At 39.2% G+C, this 25,255-nt stretch overlaps 1 protein-coding gene across 1 annotated transcript; it reads right to left on the bottom strand.

Annotated features, from left to right (window-relative positions):
- Positions 1-944: 944 nt before the first annotated feature.
- sirt1 (sirtuin 1) lies at positions 945-20,308 on the bottom strand. The gene is made up of 9 exons (XM_003223691.4): positions 19,881-20,308; positions 15,609-15,725; positions 13,406-13,647; positions 12,259-12,411; positions 10,598-10,745; positions 8,936-9,015; positions 5,862-6,048; positions 4,917-5,492; positions 945-3,002 (listed from the first exon to the last, which is right to left on the bottom strand). Exons 1-9 carry the CDS (start codon positions 20,263-20,265, stop codon positions 2,683-2,685), a joined length of 2,208 nt encoding a protein of 735 aa, XP_003223739.2. The 5' UTR covers positions 20,266-20,308; the 3' UTR covers positions 945-2,682.
- Positions 20,309-25,255: the final 4,947 nt, after the last annotated feature.

The raw sequence follows: 25,255 nt of genomic DNA, 5'->3' as shown, positions 1-25,255 counted from the left end.
ATTGCACTGCCCCAAAGGCTTGGTATCACAGCCAGGTCTTTACCATCGTTCTGAAAGACAGGAGGGAGGGGGCTGATCTAATCTCACCAGGGAGGGAGTTCCATAGCCAAGGGGAAATCATTGAGAAGGCCCTGTCTCTTGTCCCTGCCAAACATGCCTGGAACCATGGCAGGACCAAAGCAGGGCCTCCCCAGAAGATCTTAATCTTCGCAGTGCTTCGTAAAGGAAGATGCATTCGGACAGGTAAACTGGGCCATAAACACACTAGAATCTATGGCAGTGTGGAAGGGCCCTAAGAGAGTTTCAGTTTCCACTGAAAGACAGTAAGAGTCGCAATGGTTTTGATGACTGAACTAGGATTCTGAGTCAGACCTAACTGGAACTGAACTGTTTCCCAAGTTACTAAATTAGGTCTCTAATGAAATCCTGGGGTTAGCGATCATCTCGACTGACTTAGATCATATACGTTATTTGTAGACTGGTTAGGTATTAGTAGCAACTAGAGCTGTTCCTTTTTAAAAAAGAAAGCAAAGGGTGTATAAATGGATACAAAGGAACTGAAAAGGGAGAGGAGTAACACATAACTTTATATAATAATTCTTATCTCTTAAAGAAATGAAGTTCTTTGTGTTTCATATTAAAGGTTTAGGATTTTTAATGTAACTTGTTTGAATTGCAAATTCCAAGGATGACATTTTTCATCTATTAAAAACTCTTAAAATGGCTTACCAGTTGCTTTAGACTACAATGCCTATGAAACCTTATGATTGTTGTATCAGCTGAGGCACCTGGGAGTTGGCAGTTCAGAGGTTCCCTATCTATGCCTTAAAATATACTGAGGTGATGGGTGAAGTACCACAATATACTCCCCATAAATAGTATTCTATTTCATCTCTGTTGGTAAGAGGAGTGAGAGGCTTTGCATATATATTCTTAACAGCAACTGAAAGTTAATTGACAATTTAATAGACTTTGAAACAGACTGTACGAGTATAAAACACTGGTTTTGTATTTCAAAAGTTGCAGGAAGAGAGCCAGGTCATTTTAAAACAGTCTTCTACAAAACATTTGCCAGTTGGTTACATAAAAGACACTATATACAATATAAAAGCAGAAAATAATCCACACTGTAAAAATAATTTAAAAACAAAATATTTCCATTTAAAATATTTCCTATAGCACAAATACATTTTGACATGCAAGCAAAGCTAACATATTGCATTCTTTAATGTAGCCCAGAAACTTCTATTATTTAGAGCCCGGGCCATGAGAAAACATGCCAACATTTTAAAGATGAACGCAAAGGGCCATTCTTAACACTTTGTTATGCTATGTTGCAAAACAGATGTATTAATTTGCTTTAAAAGGACAGCTATTTTACATTTTTTTAAAAAATGGAATAAATATTAATGCAATGCAATAAATGGTCACTAGCCAGTAGGGCTCTTTTGGGAGAGTTAAAAGTGGTTTTGAGAATAAATACAGAAACTTAATGGACAAATAGGTAACAAACTGTGGAGGATGGGAACTAACTGTAGTCAGAAACATCTGCAAGATCTCTTTTAAAGGCATCCTTGAAGCAGCGTTGGTACCAATTCAAGTGGCTGCTTTTTAAAAACAACACTGTACCTTTAAGTGGTATTAAGTTCTCTGAGCATAAATAAACCAACTAGTAGTGTATTTTAAAATAAAATAAAATATGTGAACTCTGTTTTCTGTGTTATATTGGAAGCATAAATAGCTCTGTACACATATTTGTGTAAGCTATTTGGAAGTACAGAAACACTTTTGTAATTGGTAAAGACGGCTTCCTTGTTCTGAATATTATATACACATCTTCAGTACATTTACAAATTCACATCTTGGCAGTGTAGACAAAGATATTGTACATAAAACATTTTATATACTGACTTCCTGCATTAAATACTCATTTTGAGCCAAATCAAACCAAGTTTTAGAATTTCTTACTTAAGATTTCATTGCTACAATTTTGCAAGCCAATATTATAATATATACACAGGAAGTTTTGTTTTAAAACTAGCATTTTCTAGTTATCTAAATAATTGGGGGTTCTCAGGTATCACTGTGATGCTAAATTTACTTACCATAGGCTCACATGCAAATATGCCCAATATGAAGATTTTTTTGTTGTTAAAAATAGCTGCCATAGTAACTTTTGGGAAATACCAGTGTTTAACAACAAAGTATACAATAACTAAGTTAGCAGAGAGATAAGCAGGCTTTAAATAAACCCAAGTGTTACGAAGCAAGAGAGGCGAGAATACCATTCTTTGGTCTAGATTAGCTGTTCCCTTTATATTATATTAACATTCCAATGGCTTTTTTAACAGTTCAAAAATAAAATTAGGCTGACATTTGTTAAGCAAAAATACTGTATATACATACGCACATGGATCACACAATTTAACTTAATAAAAGTGAATGCAGTGACAGTAAAAAGATACTTAGTACCTTCTTCAAAGTTCAAAACAAAGATTAATGTTGAGTGTGTCTTTATAGATTCTGATTGGAAAAGATAGAAAACTATGCATGAAAATCTACCCTAGTTGTTTACAAACATTACATCCTTAGGGCTTTCTTTGTTCTAAATTCAGTACACATTCAATCTGACATGCCAAAACTGCTAATGCTGGTGGGAAGGTTCATGATACCAGTCAGTAATTACAATGTGTCTGCTGAATGATCAAATCCTACAGTCTCATTTAAAGAAACAGATTCGTCACCAGTTTCTTGAATGTCAGTTCCATCTTCTCCAAAACCATTCTCCTCTTCTCTGTCAGGAACATCATCATCTTCAATGCCGTTATAGAATTCTTCAAGTTCACTTTCATCTTCTACATCTAAACTCGGACTATGACAGGATCCGCTATCACTGCTACTTCCACAAGAACTGGAGGACATGACATCGTCTTCAGAGTCTGAATATACCTCAGCACCATGAAAAATATAGCGATTTGGTGGTAAAAACAAGTATTGGGTACCTGAAACAAGAGCAATTATTTCAGTGTTAATAATCCCAAGACATAAAACTTGGCATATGCAATAATGAAATTATGTAATATTTTGTACTCTGTTCCTTTAGGTAAGTATATGTTTATAAGTAATTGTCTGGTAATTCGAAAGTAGCAGGAAGTTATAGTAACTTTTGTCTCCTGCATTCCCCTTTTACCACCCCCCCCCCCAATATCCTCCATATTTAAGAAATTCAGTTTCCATGATTGAAACCATCCCAACAAATGAAGGTTCACTCAAATCAGAAATAGAAGCGGTTGTTGTACATGGCTAATTATTTCTAGATATGATTTTAAGGATCAATTGAACCAATCTGAAGTGTGTTGCTTAAGGCTTCAGTTACTACTTGTACTTTAAAAAATGCAAAGCAGTTCACTGTTGTCAGAAGAATCTAATAAGAAATTATTGATATTTATCTGTTTGTAAGGATTTGCCTCTGTCAGTTCATTCAGAACCATTTCCCACGTATTTGGGGGGGGGGGGGGAGTGTTCTCAAAACTATCATACATTTTGTTCTGTAGCCTGTAGGGATTGAGTTGATTGGTACAGTGAACATCTATACACCAAGGATTTCCAATGTGGTGTCTGTCTGTATTAATGCCCACTGGCCTCAATCTTCTGCTTGCTACATACAAGATGTCAGTTTCTTGCTTTGTAAATTGTATTAAATCAAAAATGTATATACAGTAGAGTCTCACTTATCCAATGTTCTGGATTATCCAACGCATTTTTGTGGTCAATGTTTTTAATATATCGTGATATTTTGTTGCTAAATTCGTAAATACAGTAATTATTACATAACATTACTGCGTATTGAACTACTTTTTCTGTCAAATTTGTTGTATAACATGATGTTTTGGTGCTTAATTTGTAAAATCATAAGCTAATTTGATGTTTAATAGACTTTTCCTTAATCCCTCTTTATTATCCAACATATTTGCTTATCCAACATTCTTCCGGCCAATTTATGTTGGATAAGTGAGACTCTACTGTTTATTACTTTTTATTTCAAAGTGAATCATTGCATTTAAAATATGACAACATGTTAAACAAAGCTTACTTGGAATGATTTGTTTAGAGAGATTGCATTCTCATTTAGATAAATACAGCCTGAACAGCTTATAGCAATTTCAATAATTGAATAGGCTGTCTTGCAATGTATCTACTCTATCTAAATGACTGTTCAGTTTTTAAATTAGCCTTTAAATAGTAAGCGCCCTGATGCTATGACTGCATTTACATTATACAGTCATATTGTTTCTAATTCAGATACATTTTTTTTTTTGGTGGGGGGGGGGGGAAGCTGTATGGAAATAAAGGGTACTGTGTACAGTATATAGAGTGACTCTTGGGAGGATAGTTGTGAAGCATGCCAGACTGAATACATTACTGAATTAATGAATTACTGAATACATTACTAAATTAAGAGTGTCATAAATAGAATTGAGAAATTTCATATACATCCACAATATTGTGGGGGTGGGGTATTTCAGTGTTAAGCACAATACACAATCCATTGAGGAGTACTTTAAAGTAGAGTATGATGCACGATGATAGACAGTGGTGCATATTTTGCATATTAACTATGGTTGGACAGTGGGAAGAAAGGAGAGAGGAGTAGATGATATTGAATGTTATATCTATAAGCTAAGGAATAGTAGTAACAGGAGGAAAGTAAATAAAGAATGTAAAAACAGGGGAATTTAAACCTACTAAATGTAAAATTGTTTTGGACTGTAAACAGCGAAAATAAAAACAAAGGGTTTTAAACAAAATTTTATTTACTGATGATGGAAGTCTTCAGAAGAGATATGCAAGAGTTTTAGTAACTGGAATTACACCAAAATGCAAGTCTTTAATTTGAAGGACAAATTAACACTTACCATCAAGCCGCTTGCTTATTTGCTCTTTTGCACATCTGTTAACCCAGCACTTTTTCAGTGTTTCAACAGATGTTTTTTCACTCCTTTCTTTGTTTTCACCTTGGTTAGATCCGTGTTCCTTCACATGCTCTGGGTTTTCTAACTGGTCAGGAAGACTTTCAATATTTTCTAAACAGTTTTGTAGCTCTTGAGATTTTTCCTCTACACAGTTCTCTTTAGATTCCAACGTAGCTTCAGAGTCTGCTGCTTTAAATTCGGAAGAGTGCTCTGAATGTACTATTTGAGACTCATGTGGTGCAATTCTCTCAGGCGAACTAGAATATTCAGAGATGTTTAGTGGTGTAGGTGGCAACTCTGATGGATGTATTTCAAATTCCTTCTGTGGTCGTGGAGGCTTCTCTGTGATTTCTGAAAGTTTGATTGAACTGTTGCACAGTTTTGCATATTCACCACCTAATCTATGACATAGTTCATTGATGATAACATCACAGTCTCCAAGGAGCTCCACATCGAAGTGTAGATGAGGCAATGGTTCCCTATTAATTAGAATCTGAGGCACTTCATGAGGGATGGAACCTATGTATTTAAGGGGAAAATATAAAAACAAATAATAAATAAGGCATTGAATACCTATTGCCCTTAATAAACCTCACAATCTATTTTAAATATGTCACGGTTTTGATTATTTGTGGCTGTATTGTCCTCCCATTCTGTTCTGCTCCCCATGGCTTCAGGGATGTGGCAGCAGCGATCTCATCTGACAACCTCCCCTTCCCAAGAGTTAGCTGGTTCTAGAGATATTCATATTAACATTTCTTGTTTCTCTAATGCTACTACACTGAAAACCATTCTGAATACAATGACCCTAGTAACTGTATAGCATATTTGTAAGGTGCCTGTGGACTCTCCCCCTTCTCCTCCCAAACATGAGTAACCCACACTTACTTGGAATTAATGCTACTGGTCTTACTTTAAGTGAAGACCCAATAACAATAAGAAGGTCGACCTCATCTTTGTCATACTTCATGGCCCTATGAAATTGCTCAGGGAGATTTTCACCAAAGAACACTATTTCTGGCTTCATGATGGCAAGTGGTTCGTCAGGTGGGCATCTGGGACATCTAGGAACAACCTATGCAGAAGAAATGCATTAATTTCTGTCTTCAGTTTTATAGGATCAAAAGGCCAAGGTAGATACAGAAGCTTTCCTGTATGCCCATTAGTTGCATCAGATTAATTATGAAGGTCCAATTTCTACAAATCTGAGACACAACATTTCTAGGTGAAATTTCAATTGTTGCCAATGACTATGACATGCATTTATGAAATTTTTTCCCCATTCAGTTCAACACAGAGATGAAATATAGAGAACATTTTTATCTAATGTGAAGTTCTAATTAAGCAATTTGAACAAATGTTTAAATATGCCTATTTATAAATTTTTCTAGATTGCTTTCTATGCCTGCATATCAAGCTTAAATGGCTTTGTAAGCCAAAATGATCAAAGATAATACACAGAAAACCCTTTGCCATTATCTATCTCAAAAGAAGCACATCTGCATGTTAATATAAGTTTTGTGTACGTTTCTTTGCTTTATGAATGCATTCTGAATCTAAGATGCAGAAAAAGATTTTTATAGAATTAAGAGTAAAAATACATTTTTTGAGATATACTGGTTACCTCCTGTTATCCTATGTACATTAACTCCCATGTTATAAAAGAACTATAAGATAGCAACTGGTTTCACTGAGTATTGCTACATGGCCGTTTTATATTCTGTTTTATTGAATTTGTGTTTTTAACTGTTCTGTTATTTTTAACAATGTTTTTGCTTGATGGATTGTTTGTATTTGTGTCTATGGGCATTTTGTCCCATATGTAGGCCTCCTCGAGTCTCGTTTGGGAGATGGTGGCGAGGTATAAGAATAAAGTTATTATAATTCTTATGAACAGTTGTACGATTCAAACAATGTTTCCCAAACTTTGATTTTTCAGATGTTTTGTACTTCAGCTCCCAGAATTCCTGACTGTTGGCCAAGTTGGTTGAAGCTTCTAAGAGTTGAAGTCCTAAACAGCTGGAGGTTCAAAGTTTGGGAATCACTCATTTAGGTACCTACAGCTAATATCTTTCTTCCAATTCACATCCACTTTGCATGTATTTAACAAATTGCCAGGAATTTAGGCTTGAGGGGTAGACTGGTAGAAGGAGCATTTAGACTTACCATGTCCTCTGCTGACCTATTTGAGCTTTATGTTAATTTTAAAAGAAGGAAGACTACAATCAGAAACACTGGCAAAGGAGAAACATATTGCCCACAAATCTGCTCATTACCATTTTAGTAATCTGGAACAAGCAGTCTGCATTTCAACACTGGTTGTACAGCAGGCAAATTCCCCTCCTCAGTAGTAATTACTACCCTTTAAGTTGGCTTCAAAAGACCTACAGTCTTCTATGGTTATATTTACAATGCTGCATTATTCTCTCCTTTCTTCTTCACATAGCTATTTTCTCTTGAATCTGAAATATTTTCTTCAGCCATTTTTGTCTCTGAACTCCCTGACCTTTTATTTTTTAAATCTTGCAACCTCAATCCAAATCTTCAGAGAACTTCCATAAAACTGTTCCCCTCATAGAACTCATGAATCATTACCCTAGCCATGCCCCCCCTTTCCCACAAAGAAAGGAAATTGAAAACATTCAGGCAGTTATGATCACATATTGTTGCAAAGCTGGTGAAAATTTCATCCAAGTACAACCACTCACTCTCATAGGTCTTAGCAATTTACTCATAATACAACTTGTGTTAAAAGAAAAGAAGTAATTGCACAATTAGAAGGACCTGAATTGGTTCCACTGTTAGATCAATTTAACATTCAAACAAGGTCTATTTCCCAGTAACATAATCCCAGTAGCTCTACTGCTGTGACAATCTGTCAGGTATCTTAAAAAAATTAATGTGTCTCTTGCCCCTTCACCCTCTCCCCCAATCCCCAGTTCTTTCTGGGCTAAGCATAATCAATCCCTTCAAGCTTTTCTCATAGGATTTGTTCCTTATGCCAGTAGTCATCTTGATAATCACTGTCTTCCTCTGAACATGCTCTACATCCAGGCTATATCCCTTTTCAGTTACAGAGCGTAGAAACACACAGTGTAATATATCACATACCATAGTTCTGCTATAAACCAAATAGCTACTTTTAGTGTGACCCCAGCTTAAATAATCAGTGTGAGTATCACTGAAGGACAAGTAGGATACAAATTGAATCAATGCATTAGTATAACCTGGAGGTGTGAACTCCTGGCCTAACACATAACACCAAAGCTTACAAAATACAAGCTTTTTAGATCCTTGAGCAGTAACATGAAAAGTTATTTGATTATTTGATCAATTATAAACTTTAAATGTTTTATGAAGGCTTGGAAAGCAATAAAATATTTGTGTTGTCGAAGGCTTTCATGGCCAGGATCACAGGGTTGTTGTGTGTCTTTCGGGCTGTGTGGCCATGTTCCAGAAGCATTCTCTCCTGACGTTTCGCCCACATCTATGGCAGGCATCCTCAGAGGTTGTGAGGTATGGAGAAAACTAAGCAAAGAGGTAAATATATATCTGTGGAAAGTCTAGGGTGAGAGAGGTCAGTGTGAATGTTGTGTAGTTAATCACTTTAATTAGCATTGAAATAAAATATTTATTCAGAACTCAACTGAGCTCAACAAATCTTACCATTTTATTGGAGAATCCTAAATGTACCTGACTGAAATTTTAAAACATATATTTCTCCAACATGTATTACATTAGCATTCTTTATTGTTGTCGTGTTCATTCAAGTGGTTTCTGACTTATGGCAACTGTAAGGAGACACTATCATAGCCTTTCCTCGGGGTGAGATACTGTGATTTTCCCAGGGTCACTCAGTGAGTTTCCATGGCAAAACAGGGAATTAAATCCTTATCTCCAGAGCCATACTTCAACACTCAAACCACTACATGGCATTCTTAGCATTTCTTTAGCATTCCTACCTGATTAAAAATATCTCCTCGAACAACTTCACAATCAACTTTGTATTTACAGATGAGGCAAGAAGCTGTTGCAAAGGAACCTGAAATATATATAGTAGGATATGAAATAAGATATAGTTGAATAACAGAGGATATTACAAATGTATCCTAAGTTTAAATACTAACTGAAATAATTCACAACCTATTTTGGTCAGAACCCATGTGCGACTGTAGATACCTTGACTTTCCAACATGTTTGCACTTCAGTATTTTTTAATTTCTTCAGCAATTTCCTTCTATAATTTATCTCTGTATTCAAAGACCACTATCTGCCACATTAGTTTCTTAGTATGTAACCCAGACAAGGAGACAAAGGGGAAGAATGAAACATTATAAATGTTTCCTTGCACTTTATCTCAAAATCACAATTTCACTTGAAAGATTTATTTATTTATTTATTTATTATTTCCATCATTTCTATCCCGCCCTTCTCACCCTATGGGACTCAGGGCAGCTTACAAAACTGGCAGAATTCGATGCCAATTCCCAAGCCAAGATTGCATTCGTAAGTACCTCTACTCCCACTTAAACCAGCAAGACTAACTTTCATGCAGGCTGTACTCTATGAGTGTGGATTAATATGGTTATATGAGGACCAGGGATTCCAAGCAACATTAACTGAGAGGCATGAGGAATGAAACTGTGATAAAGTAGGCTACTAAGAAATTCACTTCCAAGCTCTAAATCTCAACTCGTCTATTGCTGAAACATTTGGATAATATCCACAGCCAGATAAACACAAGCTGTTACAGATTCAAGCAGGCCAAAACGTTATCACTTTTGCTTTCTGCACTGCTGCTCTGATTTTCCAATTAACAATTTCTTGTTTAATTACGTATCGGGGAGGCTGTCCAAGTATATATAAAACCCCTGCTTATCTGTGGGTGGTCCTCAGATAGCCACAAAACCAACAACATTGCATGTGTGTCCAACTGTGATGCATGTCTTTGTGCAGGGGAAGAGTGTCATTATTATAATGTCAACAAAGATTTAAGACTCTTATAATTGATGCCAACCTTCTGAACTCATTGGCTTGAATACTGGAAGATGGCAGCACCCTAAATCCAGTTCAAAACTGGAGAAGCAAAAAGCTCCCATCCTTATTAGCTACTGCTGCCAGCACCATTGGCATTATCATCACTGGCCAACTGATTCAAGAACCTTCTTTATTAAAATATGTTTCTGATTAAAACATGATATGCACTTAGAACAAATGCAAAGAGGTGAATAGTTAGCCCGTAACAGCAAGAAGCAGATGGTACAGCATGCCAAAGGAGGGGATAGGAACAAAGCAGGAATGAGGCATGGAGGAGGGCTAGGGAGGGAAGAGGTCATCACAGTGCAGGCATACTCTAGTGTGGAGGGAGCAAGTGATGCCCTACTATCTGAGGCAATACAAAACTGCTTGCGTAAGATGTGTTAGTGCCAGCCTTGTACAAGTTCCAGGAAAGTACAACTCCATGCATAATAAAAACTTGTGCAAGCAGGAAGTATGTTGCTTATATATTCTTTGATAATTAGGTTATGGAAGTTGTACAATTCTGCAAAATTCAGCATAACCAATATTATGTCATCAACATAATTTCTAGATTCAGGACAGAAGATCATTCAATCTTGACTGACCATGGCATTGAATTATTCTTTGAATTCCTGCAACTTGTTCCAGAGTATCTATGTTCTGAGTATAATTGCGCAGTAGTTTTCTTTCTTTATCCATCAGAGCTATAAATTTATGACAAAGGGATGGTTGAAACTGTCCAGGATATATTTCCTGCAAAAGTAAATACATTTACATAAATAAATTTGGGAAAGACAATATTTCATTATGGTTTATAATTGGTTCATGTTTAAAGATGGGAAGATCTGGGAAAAACCCCAGAAAAATTAGGAAAAAACAACCCCCATCCCCCCAGTTTTTCCATTTCCACCCATTTTTCCCCATTTCCCCCTCAATTTTTCAGTTTTTTCCCCAGACCTTTCCATCTCCTGTAATGTTTGTTCTTGATTTCAAGAACAATCAACTCTTCTTAATCACATCTGTTGAAAAACATAACACATAGCACAATATTGGACTTTGTTTACCTAAAAGTAACTCCCAATTATGTACAGATGGTTTACTCCTATTTGACAGAGAGCATAAACAAGACGGTAGCATTCCACTTCTGTCCTGCTAAGTTTTTCATTGATAACAGGTTGTCCACTATGGGTAAAGAAGTTATCTTCTGATGTTCTTATATTCATCTGCAGACTATAGCTTAGGACAGTATCTCATTCAAGAGCTTCTGGGGCCATAATTCTTTACCAACATTATTTTACAATGCACTAAGTGTGCCTTTGGGTTTCAGATACAGAGGCAGCTGGACATCTCTTCCATCAATCAATGAACGGAATCTTCTAGGTCAGTGGTTCTCAACCTTTGGGTCCCCAGATGTTTTGGCCTTCAACTCTCAGAAATCCTAACAGCTAGTAAACTGGGATTTCTAGGAGTTGTAGTCCAAAACACCTGGGGACCCACAGGTTGAGAACCACTATTCTAGATCACTATTTTGCTCTAGTTATGCAGCTGGGAAAAAGGAACAGCTATTGCTCTCCACCTCAGGAGGTTTGAGGAATTTTTTTTTGGATCCATAATTGTAGCCACATGGTAGTCCCTTGCTTCTACCACTGAATCAAGGTGTAATCCATGCACAGTCTAACAGAGGTATTCTTTCTCAGTGCACATGTACAGGACTGCATTATTTCACTGTGTATCAGTAAAAGGTTAATTGAATTTGTGCTAAAAATTGGCTTTGAAAAAATATTATTTTAAAAATCCAGTAATATAATTAGAAGCCTGTGAAAATACCCTACAAATAGGGAGGCACACATGTAGGCTGCCTCACGATGCTGCAAGATTACAGCTTCCACTATACCTAGCCAGTACAGGACCACCTATTCTTAATTTCTGAATAACAGTGCAATTTAAATAAAACTATGGTACTAATCTATAGTAATACTTATTATACAAGACTGATTCTTGACTAAAGAGTTTTTTAAAAAAATCTTACTAAACAAATATTTAATACTGTTTAAATGTAAAAAATTACAACATGCAAATACAACACTGTTGCTTGTGATATTATAGTGGAATATTTAACGATGTGGGATTTTCTGAGAAACAGTTTGCTGACCATGATAAGGGTATAACAAGTATGGTAAGAAAACAAACTTTTCTTGTGATAAATACTTTTTTCTGACAGATTACTCATGCCTGTTTTCTAGAACAAGAGAGAAATAAACAGCACCTTTGCAAATTTAAAAAATGGCCTTGGATCTTTTCTGAAGTATTCAATATCAAACATTGCTTGAGGATCAGGAAGATCTGGGAAATCTACTGCAAGACGAGCATAAATGCCATCTCTTGATCGGAAATCAGGAATTCCACAAGAAACAGATACCTGAAATGGATTTAATAGTTTTACAAATGTCATAGTTAAGTTGCTGATACACAATAACTGAATATCAAGACAACACAGTAAGACCGAATGTTTAGTCACAGCTAACAACTATACTGCTCCTCTCAACCCCAAACAGGGTTATGTTTCTTTATAACTGTTACTCAGTATATGAAAAAGACTATAAGGGAGGACACTGTAGCAAGATTATGCAAGAGAGCCCAAAACATTTCTATGCAGGCCAATAAATTTTCCATGTAGACTAGAGAGATTTAGGGGAGACAAGGGGGAATCAGAGCACAGTTCAACTACTGCTAATACTATTCTTAAGTGCAGTGGTTCTCAACCTGGGGTCGCCAGATGTTTTTGGCCTTCAACTCCCAGAAATCCTAACAGCTGGTAAACTGGCTGGAATTTCTGGGAGTTGTAGGGCAAAAACATCTGGGCCCCCCAGATTTAGAACGACTGCTTTAGCAACTTTATAGGTTTTCCATGAAAATGCATGATTTATAAGGGTTTTAGCATAAATTTTTGCTTATGTTCAGAAGCACATATGACCAAAGACTTATTATATGGAAGAGCTGCAAACTTCTACATTTTGTTTTAAACTACATACGATCAGCCCATCTATTACTTGCCAACAGAAAAGCATGATTGTAGCTGTAATACAAAAATGTTTTCTGGACCACTGGTTACCCACATTTCCCATACACAACAACACAAAATTAAACATGTTTCAAATCAATACATTTGTTAAAGCAGCAACAGTCACATGTCTACTAACAAATGTGTTATTCTGAGCAAATTTTGGAAAAGTAGTATATACTTGAAGAAAAGGTGTGAGGTTTGTGTTATAAATGTGTCATTTTACTAGAGAAATATCTGCCTAGGAGCATCACTAGCATTTACACTATCACAGCACAAAGCAATCCACTCTATCCATGAGTATTACATTAAAGTACTGATCCATATATCTCATCCAATATTAAATACATACCCCAGCTCCAGTTAAGACAATTATTTTTTTGCACTCATGTAGGAGTTTCACAGCATCTTCTAGAGTATTAATATCTTTCCTCTTTTTTCTTTTAGGTGGTTCTGAGAGAATATTAATTACGATTTGCCATAATGTCATGTCATCCAGTTCAGGGGGAGGTATTGTTTCTGGCAATAAATCTTTGAGAATTGCACGTGGATCTGTTCCTATCATGAGATGTTGCTGGACAAAAGTGTATGGACCTATTACAGAAAATAAAATTTTTGTGAATGGTATGACACACTACGCTCAGCTTGGCAGTAAAAATGATCAAAATGATAGTATGTTACATTTCTATTAAACAAATTAAACCCCAAACAATTTCAACTGAAATTCAACTATGAATACCAATTAGAATAGAAACCACTGAAATAATGCAACATATGTACTGACCTACTAATCTTCCACAGTAGCTTTACTTTAGTGGAGATTTAAGTGAATTGAGACAATAAAAATTTACAGATGTTAAAAGTTGTAAGATATTGTTGTGTCAAATATGCATTACTTAAATAAATAATCAACTATATGAACCAGAGCTACAAACATCAACTGGCATTTTTCCCATAAAAGGCAAACATTTTTCTAACAAAAGGTTCCAACCCAACTGTCAATCAGAATACATTCTCTTTCCCTGCATATCTGTTTAACCAATACATTCCTCAGTTTCACCAACTCACAAAGTTTCCTAATCCATTCTGATTTCAAGAATTTTATGAATGGCCAGGATCAGAGGACAGGGGCCATGTTAAGCAAAGCCATGATAGGCTCCATACCAGGAAGCAAAGAAAGGAACAGTAAAAGTCCTCTTCCCCGGCATGTTTTTAAAAAATAATTTCACTGCCACTGGAATCAACAGGAGGGGCATTTTGTTTGCCAATTACAAAAACTCCCCTGAAACTTTGTCCCTTTTCTGACCTAAAAGCCTGAGAAGCTTCCTGAAGGACTGATAGGGGCATTTTAGGTTGGATTTTGTCCTCTAAGGCCAGATCTCTTTCTCTGATCTTGGAGAAGAAAAACAGATCTAGAACACCTATCTTAAGGACCACTAGACTTGGATTACAAGGAATGACATTTTCTGCCAATAAGAGATGTTTAATTACGAAGGCTTTACAATTCAACTAACGTAACTATATCACACAGCATCTTGACTACTGAAAAGCAGCATTCGCCACTTACTTCCAACATTTGTGTATTTGGACTCATTTATAGAGTTTGTATCTAATATGTGACATCTCAACAATTCATACAGCTAATACCAAAAACACAATTAGGTGAAGTAGCATTTCTATGTATCAACTCAGAAATCTGTGCCATTTCAGCTTTTCCTGGGGTGATAGGAAAGCCCTTTGGATGTAATCCTCACTAGCGTCTTCCTCTGATCTTGACAAGTCTGAACCTATTTTTTTACTATAGTAGCTGTTGAATGAAAGTAGAATTGACATTGATCTGCTCTGTAGCATTCAATCAGCACCCCAGATTTCCTTACAACTATTGTTTAACAACAACCTTACAAATCATATTGCACTGGTAGGATGCCTCATTATTTATTTTGGGGGGAGCAGTTCTTAGAGTCTGTTGATTAAATGTCCAGTTTACCTGACTGTCATTAAATATTAATATTCTATAAAAGAGAGGATGCTTTTTGGTAATTGTAGCCTCCCCCATGTCATTTGTGTTGGTGTCATCTAAAAAACAAAACAGGAAAGGAAGAGGAAGGAATCTTTGCTTCTCAGACACCCTTTGTTCTTTTGTGAGAATAAAAACAATTGGGTGATATTTTAAGCAGAAAAACAACAATGGGAAAAGATGAAGCCTCTCTGGCCTGACACTGCTTTACCCACTTTAAAATATAATCTTGGTTATAGTGTTTTTAAAAAACCAAAATTAATGAATAAAAAGTATCAAAACTGCATGTAATGTTTAATTCTGCTCTCCTAAAAGTGCTTCTGAGCCAAGTGTGCAACAAAACTACATAGATGTTTAACAGCTCAAAGGGCTAAATTTTCATAAGTAAAATGATGATGATGATGATAATAATAATAATGTTTTATGTATTAAAGTGCTGTTAATAGATTCAGAAAATAAAAGCAAGAATTGCACAAGTGTATTAACAATCTTGAAAGATAATGAAGTACGATCCCTAGACAGACATCTGAATGTGTACCTATACGTGGCCTTGGGGTCCAGTCACTTGAGCTTGCATGAGAGGCTCTATCATCTTCATCACTGTCACAGGAATGGAAGCCATTTGCAATGATTTCATCACTAAAAAATATATTATCTGTAAAACAACATTGAACAGGAGAAAGGAGTCAGGATACTGAAGTAACACTCACATTTACAGCAAATTACATCTATGAGGAATGGTAGAACACTCTTTTCAATTAGATATTTACTGTATTATAATCATGCTTATATAAATATTAATAGCTGTAGAAATAGCCAGTCTTTCACCAAAATCATTTCAGCATCCTTATCTTTCAACAATTATATGAAAGAAATTTTACTGGTGGAGTTTGTCATGTTGTTATGTAGTACATTGGACAGCCCTAGTTAGCCTGAATTACACATGAAGTTTAAAGCCACAGTGAAAGTCCTATTGAATCCAGTGTGAAAGAGAAAGAAATTGTCGTGCTTCCACTTAATGGAGAAAACAAAAACACGACAAGTCCTCTTGAAAAGTCCTATTTTACACAAGGGTCCTTGGCTAGAAAAGTGTAAAGGCTACTCAAGTTTTACCAAGTTCAATTTCTGCAGCCATGGAGCAGTTAGAAATAAAGGTATCCCCAGAAAAAATAGTAGCAACTTCTTTTCCGACTGCTAAAAATAATATTGTTTCATGTGGTTACCCTATTCAGAATGGGCAATTTGATTCTAGGTCCTGGAAGACAGGGCAATGCTGGCTCCCAATAATTTCATAGTTGTTTCAAGATTTTTTTTAAAAGATGCATTTTCCTTCCTTTTAAAATGGAATCTGCTTGTCCTTTGCAACTATCATTACACAAAACTATAAACAACCCATCAGTAAATTTTCTAGGAAACATGTATTACTGGAATTAGCGATATGAAAGCATGCAGTGTTGTTTTTGTTTTCTCCACTAAGCATGAACATGTTATTCTATTTCATGCTGGCCCCCACAGGACCCTAACTATGGCTTTGAACTTCATGTGCAATTCAGGCTGTAAATGCACCCACACTTTCTTTAGAACACAGCCCTAATCTAACCCTTGCCCTACAATTTTTCTGTCTTTCCATGCTCCATCACTTCTAGCGTAACAGGTGGATGAAGAAGTCACAAACAAACATGGATATTAAATTAAAAGGTTCAAAGTATCTCAGATCTTTAGTAATTATGTTACCGTGAGAACTCTACTTGCAGTGGTAAAGAATGAAACAATGTATATAACACACTTCCACAACCCTAGAGAGGTAGGTCTATGAAAGATTGATGTTATAGGTTGAGTATCCCTTATTCAGATGTTGGATTACCTATATATATAAAGATATCTCATTATGTGTATGTATGTATGTATGTGTATGTGTGTGTGTGTGTATATATATATATATATATATATATATATATATATATTGATTGATTGAGTAGCTTTACTTTCATTGAGACTGGAGTAAATGTAGCATACATAGCTCTCAGTGACATAATCAGTGATAGATCTGGTATGGAACGATTGAAGTTTATATGTATATGTTTATATGTATAGCAATCTTTTAACTATGTTATATTAAATTGTCAGATTTTAAAAATTGTAACACATGATCCTGCCATCAACTATACAACAGGTTTTAGGTCACGGCCCCATCCACACTTTATATACAGTTTCAAGCAGTATTTACACGGTCAGTGTAAACTTATAATGATGATGTTTTGCCATGCTGCACTGCATTACAGGAGCATAAACTTATATGAGCTTACAGGAATCTAAACTCTTGAGAGTTTACATGAGTCTAAATAGGAGCCCCCGATGGCGTAGTGGATTAAAGCCTTGTGACTTGAAGGCTGGGTTGCTGATCTGAAAGCTGCCAGGTTCGAATCCCACCCGGGGAGAGCATGGATGAGCTCCCTCTATCAGCTCCAGCTCCATTCGGGGACATGAGAGAAGCCTCCCACAAGGATGATAAAAACATCAAAACATCCATCCGTCCCCTGAGCAACGTCCTTGCAGATGGCCAATTCTCTCACACCAGAAGCAACTTGCAGTTTCTCAAGTTGCTCCTGACACAAAAAAGAATGAGTCTAAACTCATTGCATTGCATTATAGGAATCCAAACTCATGAGAGTTTACATGTGTCTAAACTCGTATGGTATTTCACCTGATCTCACTGCATTATATGAGTCTAAACCAGGCATGGGCAAACTAAAACCTGGGGATGTGGCCCCCTGGGCGCTTACCTCAAGCCCTCCTAATTTTCCTTGTCCTCTCAGCATAAGGACACAGTGGCCCATCACATCCTTATGCAGAAAGAACAGGGGGGAGGAAGGAACACAGCAGCTCACCCTTCTCCCAGCAAAAGGACATTGTGAGCAGCCCCGTCCGTATGCCGAGGGTGGCTCGAGGAAGGCATGCAGCAGCCAAGAGACCTCTGGAGCACTATGGAGGACAGCCGGAAGATTGGGGGAGAAGGATCAGGGTAGTTGCTGCATGTCTCGTTTTCCTCCCGGCATAAGGATGGGGCAAGCAGCCAGTAGGATAACCTGAGGATGACCTGGGCCCTGCCCCACCCCCTCCTGGCCCCATCCTCTCACAGGCCCTTTCCCTCCCGGTTCGGTCCTTTCAGTAGGGCCCACAATGCGGCCCCAAGGCAAAAAAGTTTATCCATGCCTGGTCTAAACCCTTATGAGTTTACCTGAGTCTAAACTCATATGATGATGTTTTACTGCACTGCACTGCACTGCATTACAGAAACTCTTATGAGTTTACTGGAATGTAAACTCAGGAGAGTTTACCCGAGTCTACACTCATAGGATGGTGTTTTCATATAATCATAGAGTTGGAAAAGACCACAAAGGCCATCCAGTCCAACCCCTTGTGATGCAGGAAAAGCACAATAAAAATACCCGACAGATAGCCATCCAGCCTCTATTTAAAAGCTTCCACGGAAGGAGCTTCCACCACACTCAGAGGCAGAGAGTTCCAATGTTGAACAGCTTGTACAGTCAGGAAGTTCTTCCTAACGTTCAGGTAAATTGAACCCATTGCTCCAAGTCCTAGTTTCAAGGGCAAAAAAACAAGCCTGCTCCCTCTTCCTTATGGCATCCTTTCACATATTTATACATGGCTATTGCTGCATCACACCGCATTACCTGAGTCTAAACCAGGCATGGGCAAACTTTAGCCCTGCAGGTGTTCTGGACTCCAACTCCCACAATTTGTAACAGCCTACCAGCTGTTAGGAATTTTGGGAGTTGGAGTCCAAAATACCTGGAGGGCCAAAGTTTGCCCGTGCCTGTTTTAAACAGCATCATAGGGCCCATATTCCAAAAGAGCTCTCCAAGGTGCTGAAGGGAAATTCAGTCTAAAGACTGCTCCTCTCAAGCCCCAGAGAGGAGCTGATGCCTAAGAGACACAGGACTCAATGTTGTGGGATCAGAGACAGGGCTGGGGGGTGGGGGTGGGTTTAGGGGTTCAACTCCCCCCCCCCATTTTTCTGGTTTTGGGGGTGGGTTTAGGGGTTCAACTACCCCACCCCCCATTTTTCAGGTTTTGTAAAAAAACTGGTTTACTCATGAATTTTAACTGTTTAACCGAACCCCCATGAGTATCCACGGAAGTCTATCTGTCTTGTGTGTCCACTGAAGATTATCGATGGAGACTGATTTCTAAATTATATTGCGGTATGGAACTACTCTTCATTATTCGCTAAAAAAAAAATCCACCCCCCCCCCCCCCCACAATGTTTTTTCTGGATATGGCCCTGATCAGAGAGTTGCAGTTTTTGCAAACCTTTGACAAAATACGCGTCCCAGGATTCCTATTGCATTGAGCCAGGACAGTGAGAGGAAGGCCAAAGGGCTTCTCGAATTCCTTCTACAGCAGACTTCCGCCCTCCAGGTGTTTTGGACTTCAACTCGCGCAATTCCTAACAGCTGACCCATGCCTGGTCTAAACTCATACAAGTATGTTTTACTGAATCGCACTGCGGTACAGGAGTCTACATTCGCCAGGTAATGCAGTTTCAAACAGCATCATAGGGTTCACATTCCAAAAGAGCTCTCCAATGCTAGGAATTGAAGTCCAAAACACCTGGAGGGCCGAGGTTTGCCCATGCCTGTTCTACAATGTGGACGCCTCCCTGTGACTCTGGGAGCCAGGGTTTGAGCCATGGAAGGGGACGCTCTCCCTCAGGCCCAGAGGAGGGCGACGGCAGAGCCCCAATGAAGGTGCTAGAGATGTCACCCGGCTGTAGATTCCTGCTCACCGGCCTCTCCTCCTCCTTGCACGGCCTCTCCGTTGGCAGACTGCGCCGCGCCGCAGCCAATGGCCGGCCCCGACGCGGCCTCCTCTCCGGCGCGCGCCGCCCCCGCCCCCTCCCCTCCGCTCAGCCGCGGCGGTTGGCGCTCCTCCTCCTCCTCCTGCTCTTTTTCCCTTCGGCCCAGGCCCCACCGCCTCGGCCCGCTCTCGGGGAGGCTCCAGCCCCCGTCTTCGCCTCCTGCGGCCTCCGTCACGCCCAGGGGGGCCTCCTCCTCCGCGGCTCCTTCGGCGGCCGCCTCCCCCTCAGCCGACCCCCGTCGAAGGCGCTTCGGAGCCGGCTCGGGGCTGAGGCCGCCGCGGGGCTGGAGGCGCGGCGCCTCCTCGTCCGCCATCTTGGAGCAGGAGCGGCGGCTCCCTCCTCTCTTCCCCCCTCCCTTCCTCTTTCCTCCTCCTCCCCCCTCCCCTTCTCTTTCGCGCGGCACGTGACCTCGCCGACGCCCACACAAGGCCAGGCCGCCGCAGCAGCAGAGACGACGACAACAAACCGAGTCACGTGACCGAGAGCGAGCAAGGGACAGGGTTGAAATAAAGACGCTGGCGGGAGCGCGCCTGAGCTCGCGCCCGCGGGAGACTGCGGGAGGGGAGGGGGAAGGTGTTTGCCGAGGAGGCTGCCGTCACGTGATGCTTGCTGCCTCCTGATTATTATAATGATGGATGTCTAGCAGCTTTTGTTTTTTTGGCCTGGAAGCAGTTTACAACCATTTTTAAATACACACACCCGCACACACATTTTACCTATTTTTTAAAAATAATAATTTTATTTTAATTTTATTTTAATATGATACACCTACAATAAACAAATACAAGCAAATGATACCACTTTGATGGAGTCCCCGATGGCGCAGCAGGTTAAACCACTGAGCTGTGGAACTTGCTGACGAAAAGGTTGGCAGCTTGAAACCGGGGAACAGGGTGAGCTCCCGCTGTTAGCCCCAGCTTCTGCCAAACTAGCAGTACGAAAACATGCAAATGTGAGTAGATTAATAGGTACCGCTCCGGCAGGAAGGTAACGGCGCTCCGTGCAGTCATGCCGGCCACATGACCTTGGAGGTGTCTATGGACAATGCTGGCTCTTCGGCTTAGAAATGGAGATGAGCACCAACCCCTGAGTCGGACTTAATGTCATGGGAAAACCTTTAAAAAGGTTTAAAGCATAGAGTAGACCTTAGACCTTTCCAGTCATGTTGGGTACACAATTTTTAGACATGCATTATTTCATGACACAGTTATTCAGTTTACTTGCAAACTGGAGGATAAACCAGCCCCCTATAAGAGATACAGACACATAAATTGCAATAAAAAATCTAGGGGGAAACAACATATTTTTCATGTATACATATTTTTTTAAAAAATCATGACTTATTGCTTAATTCACACAGACCCAGAGGTTGCTGATTCTGGTCATGCAAGACACCTGTACACCACAGTTTGGAAAGCATGCAGTTTGGAAAGCTCTGCTGTGTTTTTGGCTAAAATACCCTCCCAAAATTAGTGTGCACATTAGTTTCACATAATATGGTATTAGGTCCCTTCCACACTGTATAAAATCCATATTGAACTGGATTATATGCTACTCTGGATTCAGATAACCCAGTTCAAAATAGATATTGTAGATTATCTGCCTTGATATTCAGGGTTATATGGCTGTGTGGAAGTATATGGCTGTATGAAATCCACAGTGACTATTGACAGGCACCTCATTTGGGTGCCCTCCTTTGACCCTTGGATTGCACTGAGGAAAGCTCCGGAAATCCCTGCAGTTCATTTCTGAGCTGTGATCAGAACTGGGTCACACTTCTCTATGGTGTGTGTGAGTGTGTACAATGACAGGTGGGGATTTGGGAATAAATAAATCCAGCCCAGGGTCGAAGAAAGGGCACGGAGGCAGCAGGTCATAGTTAAGAATGGGAGCAGCAAAAGGAGGTTGGAGAGAAAGAGCATTAACACATAGACCCTAGTATCTACACTGACTATTTGATGCAGCTTGAAGCTAGCTTTGAAGGGTGGTGGCCAGACCACAAACTCTCACAAAAATGCCTGAACGAAACCCTTAATGTAGGGGTGTCCAACCTTTTGCAAAGAGGGCCAGACAGATTTGTTAGCCGCATATTATTGATTTTTATGATAAAGATTGCGGGCTGATGGAAATTTGAATACGGGCCGCAATTGTTCCCTGGGTCAAACTTAGGACGTGCCTGCCTTAATGCATATCAGTGCTCTGGGCCATCACCATCTGACCTCCAACTGGTGCCAAGATTTCCTATGTAATAATCTGCACAGCGAAAACACTGAAATGCCAGTGTAGATTAGGCTAGAGGCAGCAGTGGTGTTCAGCAAAGAAGGAGGAAAGAATTTTAGGGTTTTCTTTCCTAACAAAGCAATGGATGGGATGGTGGGTGAAGAGTACAAGCAATAAGGCACTCTCTTCGGGAGGCTTGAAAATAAATGCCTGCTGAGATATCACGCCATTTCAGACTTTAATACCTAGTCCTTCTTTGCATTCTAGAATCAGAGGGAGCCATATCCTAAAATCACCAGATCCCTACTGATCTTGGGAGCTAAGCAGGGTTGGTCCTGGTTTGTATTTGAATGGGAAGCTTCCGGTGAAAGCCGGGTGCTGGTGGCTATAGGAAGGAACGGGCAAAACCACCTCTGAGCATTCCTTGCCAAAGAAATCCCTGGAGTCCCCCTGATGCCATGAATCAGTGGCCTCACTTTAAGTCTCATTTGTGGGGAGAAAAAGCAGGGTATAAATAAACATAATCATAAACAACATCATCATCATCATCATGGAGTGTGAGGGTGAAGAACACACCGGAGGGAAAAACAAATAAGACTGTCCAATTTTTGTGCAGTGTTTCAGCAGAAGTGTATTATTCTTTATATAAAAATATCCCCATAGTAATATATCACTATAAAAATAATTTTCATAAGCCTGGCTTATATGTGCTGTATCCATAGATCTACAAGGTTAAAAGTCTTTGTGAATTTACTTTTGGGTTCCAGTGAGAGCTGTCATTATTTTACAATCAAGCTTCTCCTTACGGGGTTATGTTCATGCACGCTACAATGTAAAATTGCTTCCTTTTTTGCTGTTTTTTTTAAAAAAATAGTTGTTGATTTTACCAATTTTTTATGGTATGGGTTGGGATATGAAAGTGAAGTCTATGGGAGTTAGAGTTACATACATCAGATTTCTGATCGCTCTGTACTGCAACAGTAAGAACAGACCATGGAACAGACTGGTTCAAGATTGGGAAAGGAGTACATCAGGGCAGTATAATCTCACCATACCTATTCAACTTGTATGCAGAACACATGCAACGCGTGGGGCTTGATGAATCCAAGGCTGGAGTTAAAATTGCTGGAAGGAACATTAACAACCTCAGATATGCAGATGATACCAGTTTGATAGCTGAAAGCGAGGAGGCGCTGAGGAGCCTTCTAACCAAGGTGAAAGAAGAAAGTGCAAGAGCTGGGTTGCAGTTAAACATCAAGAAAACCAAAATTATGGCAACCAGACAAATTAATAACTGGCAAATAGAGGGAGAAAACGTGGAGGCAGTGACAGACTTTATATTTCTAGGCACATAGATTACTGCAGACGCAGACTGCAGCCAGGAAATTAGAAGACGTTTATTTCTTGGGAGGAGAGCAATGACTAACCTCAATAAAATAGAGGTTGGTCATTGACATCACACTAGCAATGAAGGTCCGCATAGTTAAAGCAATGGTATTCCCCATAGTAACCTATGGATGTGGGAGCTGGACCATAAGGAAGGCTGAGCGAAAGAAGATGGATGTTTTTGAACTGTGGTGTTGGAGGAAAATCCTGAGAGTGCCTTGGATCGCAAGAAGATCCAACCAATCCATACGCCAGGAAATAATGCCCGACTGCTCACAGGAGGGAAGAATATTAGAGGAAAATATTAAGTACTTTGGCCACATCATGAGAAGACAGGAAAGCTTGGAGAAGACAATGATGCTGGGAAAATGGAAGGAAAAAGGAAGAGAGGCCGACCATGGGCAAGATGGATGGATGGTATCCTTGAAGTGACTGGCTTGACCTTGAAGGAGCTGGGGGTGGCCACGGCCGACAGGGAGCTCTGGCGTGGGCTGGTCCATGAGGTCACGAAGAGTCGGAAGCGACTGAAGGAATAAACAACAACTGTACTGCAACCAAAAATACCCCAGTCTTAAAAGTGCTGCCATATTTGTATTTCCCTGTTCCTCCTTTTTTTGCATGTATCAGAGGGGTCTTAACATTTAAAAAGTGCAACATTGTGGAGGGAAAAGTAACTATGGCTAGATCTACACTGTCCTGTAATCCAGTTTCAGAATGTGGATTAACTGCATTGATCTGGATTATAGAGCAGTGTAGACTGATATAATTCAGTTCAATGCAGTTAATCCACAATCTGAAACTGGATTATAGGGCAGTGTAGTTCCAGCCTTAGTGGCATAAAATGCAAATGAAGTGCGGTAAGAAATCAGCAATATACTTGGCCCTGTACATTCGTGTTTGAGCTTTGCAGATTTGTTTATTCATGGATTCGTTTAAAATGATATTTTTAGGAATCCCCAAGTTCTCCACTGCAACTCTTAAGTCAACTAACTGATGTATATTTTAGCATCTGCTTCTCTGAATAATGTGCTTTAGTATCACTTTATCAGCACATCTGGGGGAGTAAACTAATATCCATAAAGGCCTGTGCTAAACGCTAAATCAGGCTTAAAGGTGCTTGCTGCTAGACATCTTACTCCCTTTCCCATTTCATACTCCAACATACTAACATGATTATTTCTCAGGAAACTAAGGGAATGCCTTCAGATTAGTCATGGATGAGACCAAGATTTACGTGGGAGAATAAGCCAAATTTGTACCAACTGTTCTGGGTTCCCTTTACCCAATCTGTCTTCCTGCTGCTCTTTTTATTGTCAACAGTTCTAGCAGATCACAGCAGAAACTGGGCTAAATTTGGTACATCATTCAAATACAATTTCACTCTAAAAAGGAAGGTACCTAGGAGTTTGTTTTGCAGGTGTGGCTTCTGAATAGTCAAGCCCCTTCCACACAGCTGAATAAAATGGTAGTGTGGACTCAGACAACTCAAAGCTGATATTGTAGGATTTTTTGCTTTGATATTCTGGGGGCCCTTCCACACAGCCATATAACCCAAAATATCAAGGCAGAAAATCCCACAATATCTGCTTTGAACAGGTATATTTGAGTCCACACTGCCATATATTCAAGTTCAAAGCAGAAAATGGTGGATTTTATTTAGCTACTAGCTTGGGGACCTGGCAGTGCCCGGGTCACTT

Source organism: Anolis carolinensis, chromosome 3, assembly GCF_035594765.1.
Source record: "Anolis carolinensis isolate JA03-04 chromosome 3, rAnoCar3.1.pri, whole genome shotgun sequence".
NCBI lineage: Eukaryota > Metazoa > Chordata > Lepidosauria > Squamata > Dactyloidae > Anolis > Anolis carolinensis.
This window is presented reverse-complemented; position numbering and strand designations above follow the sequence as displayed.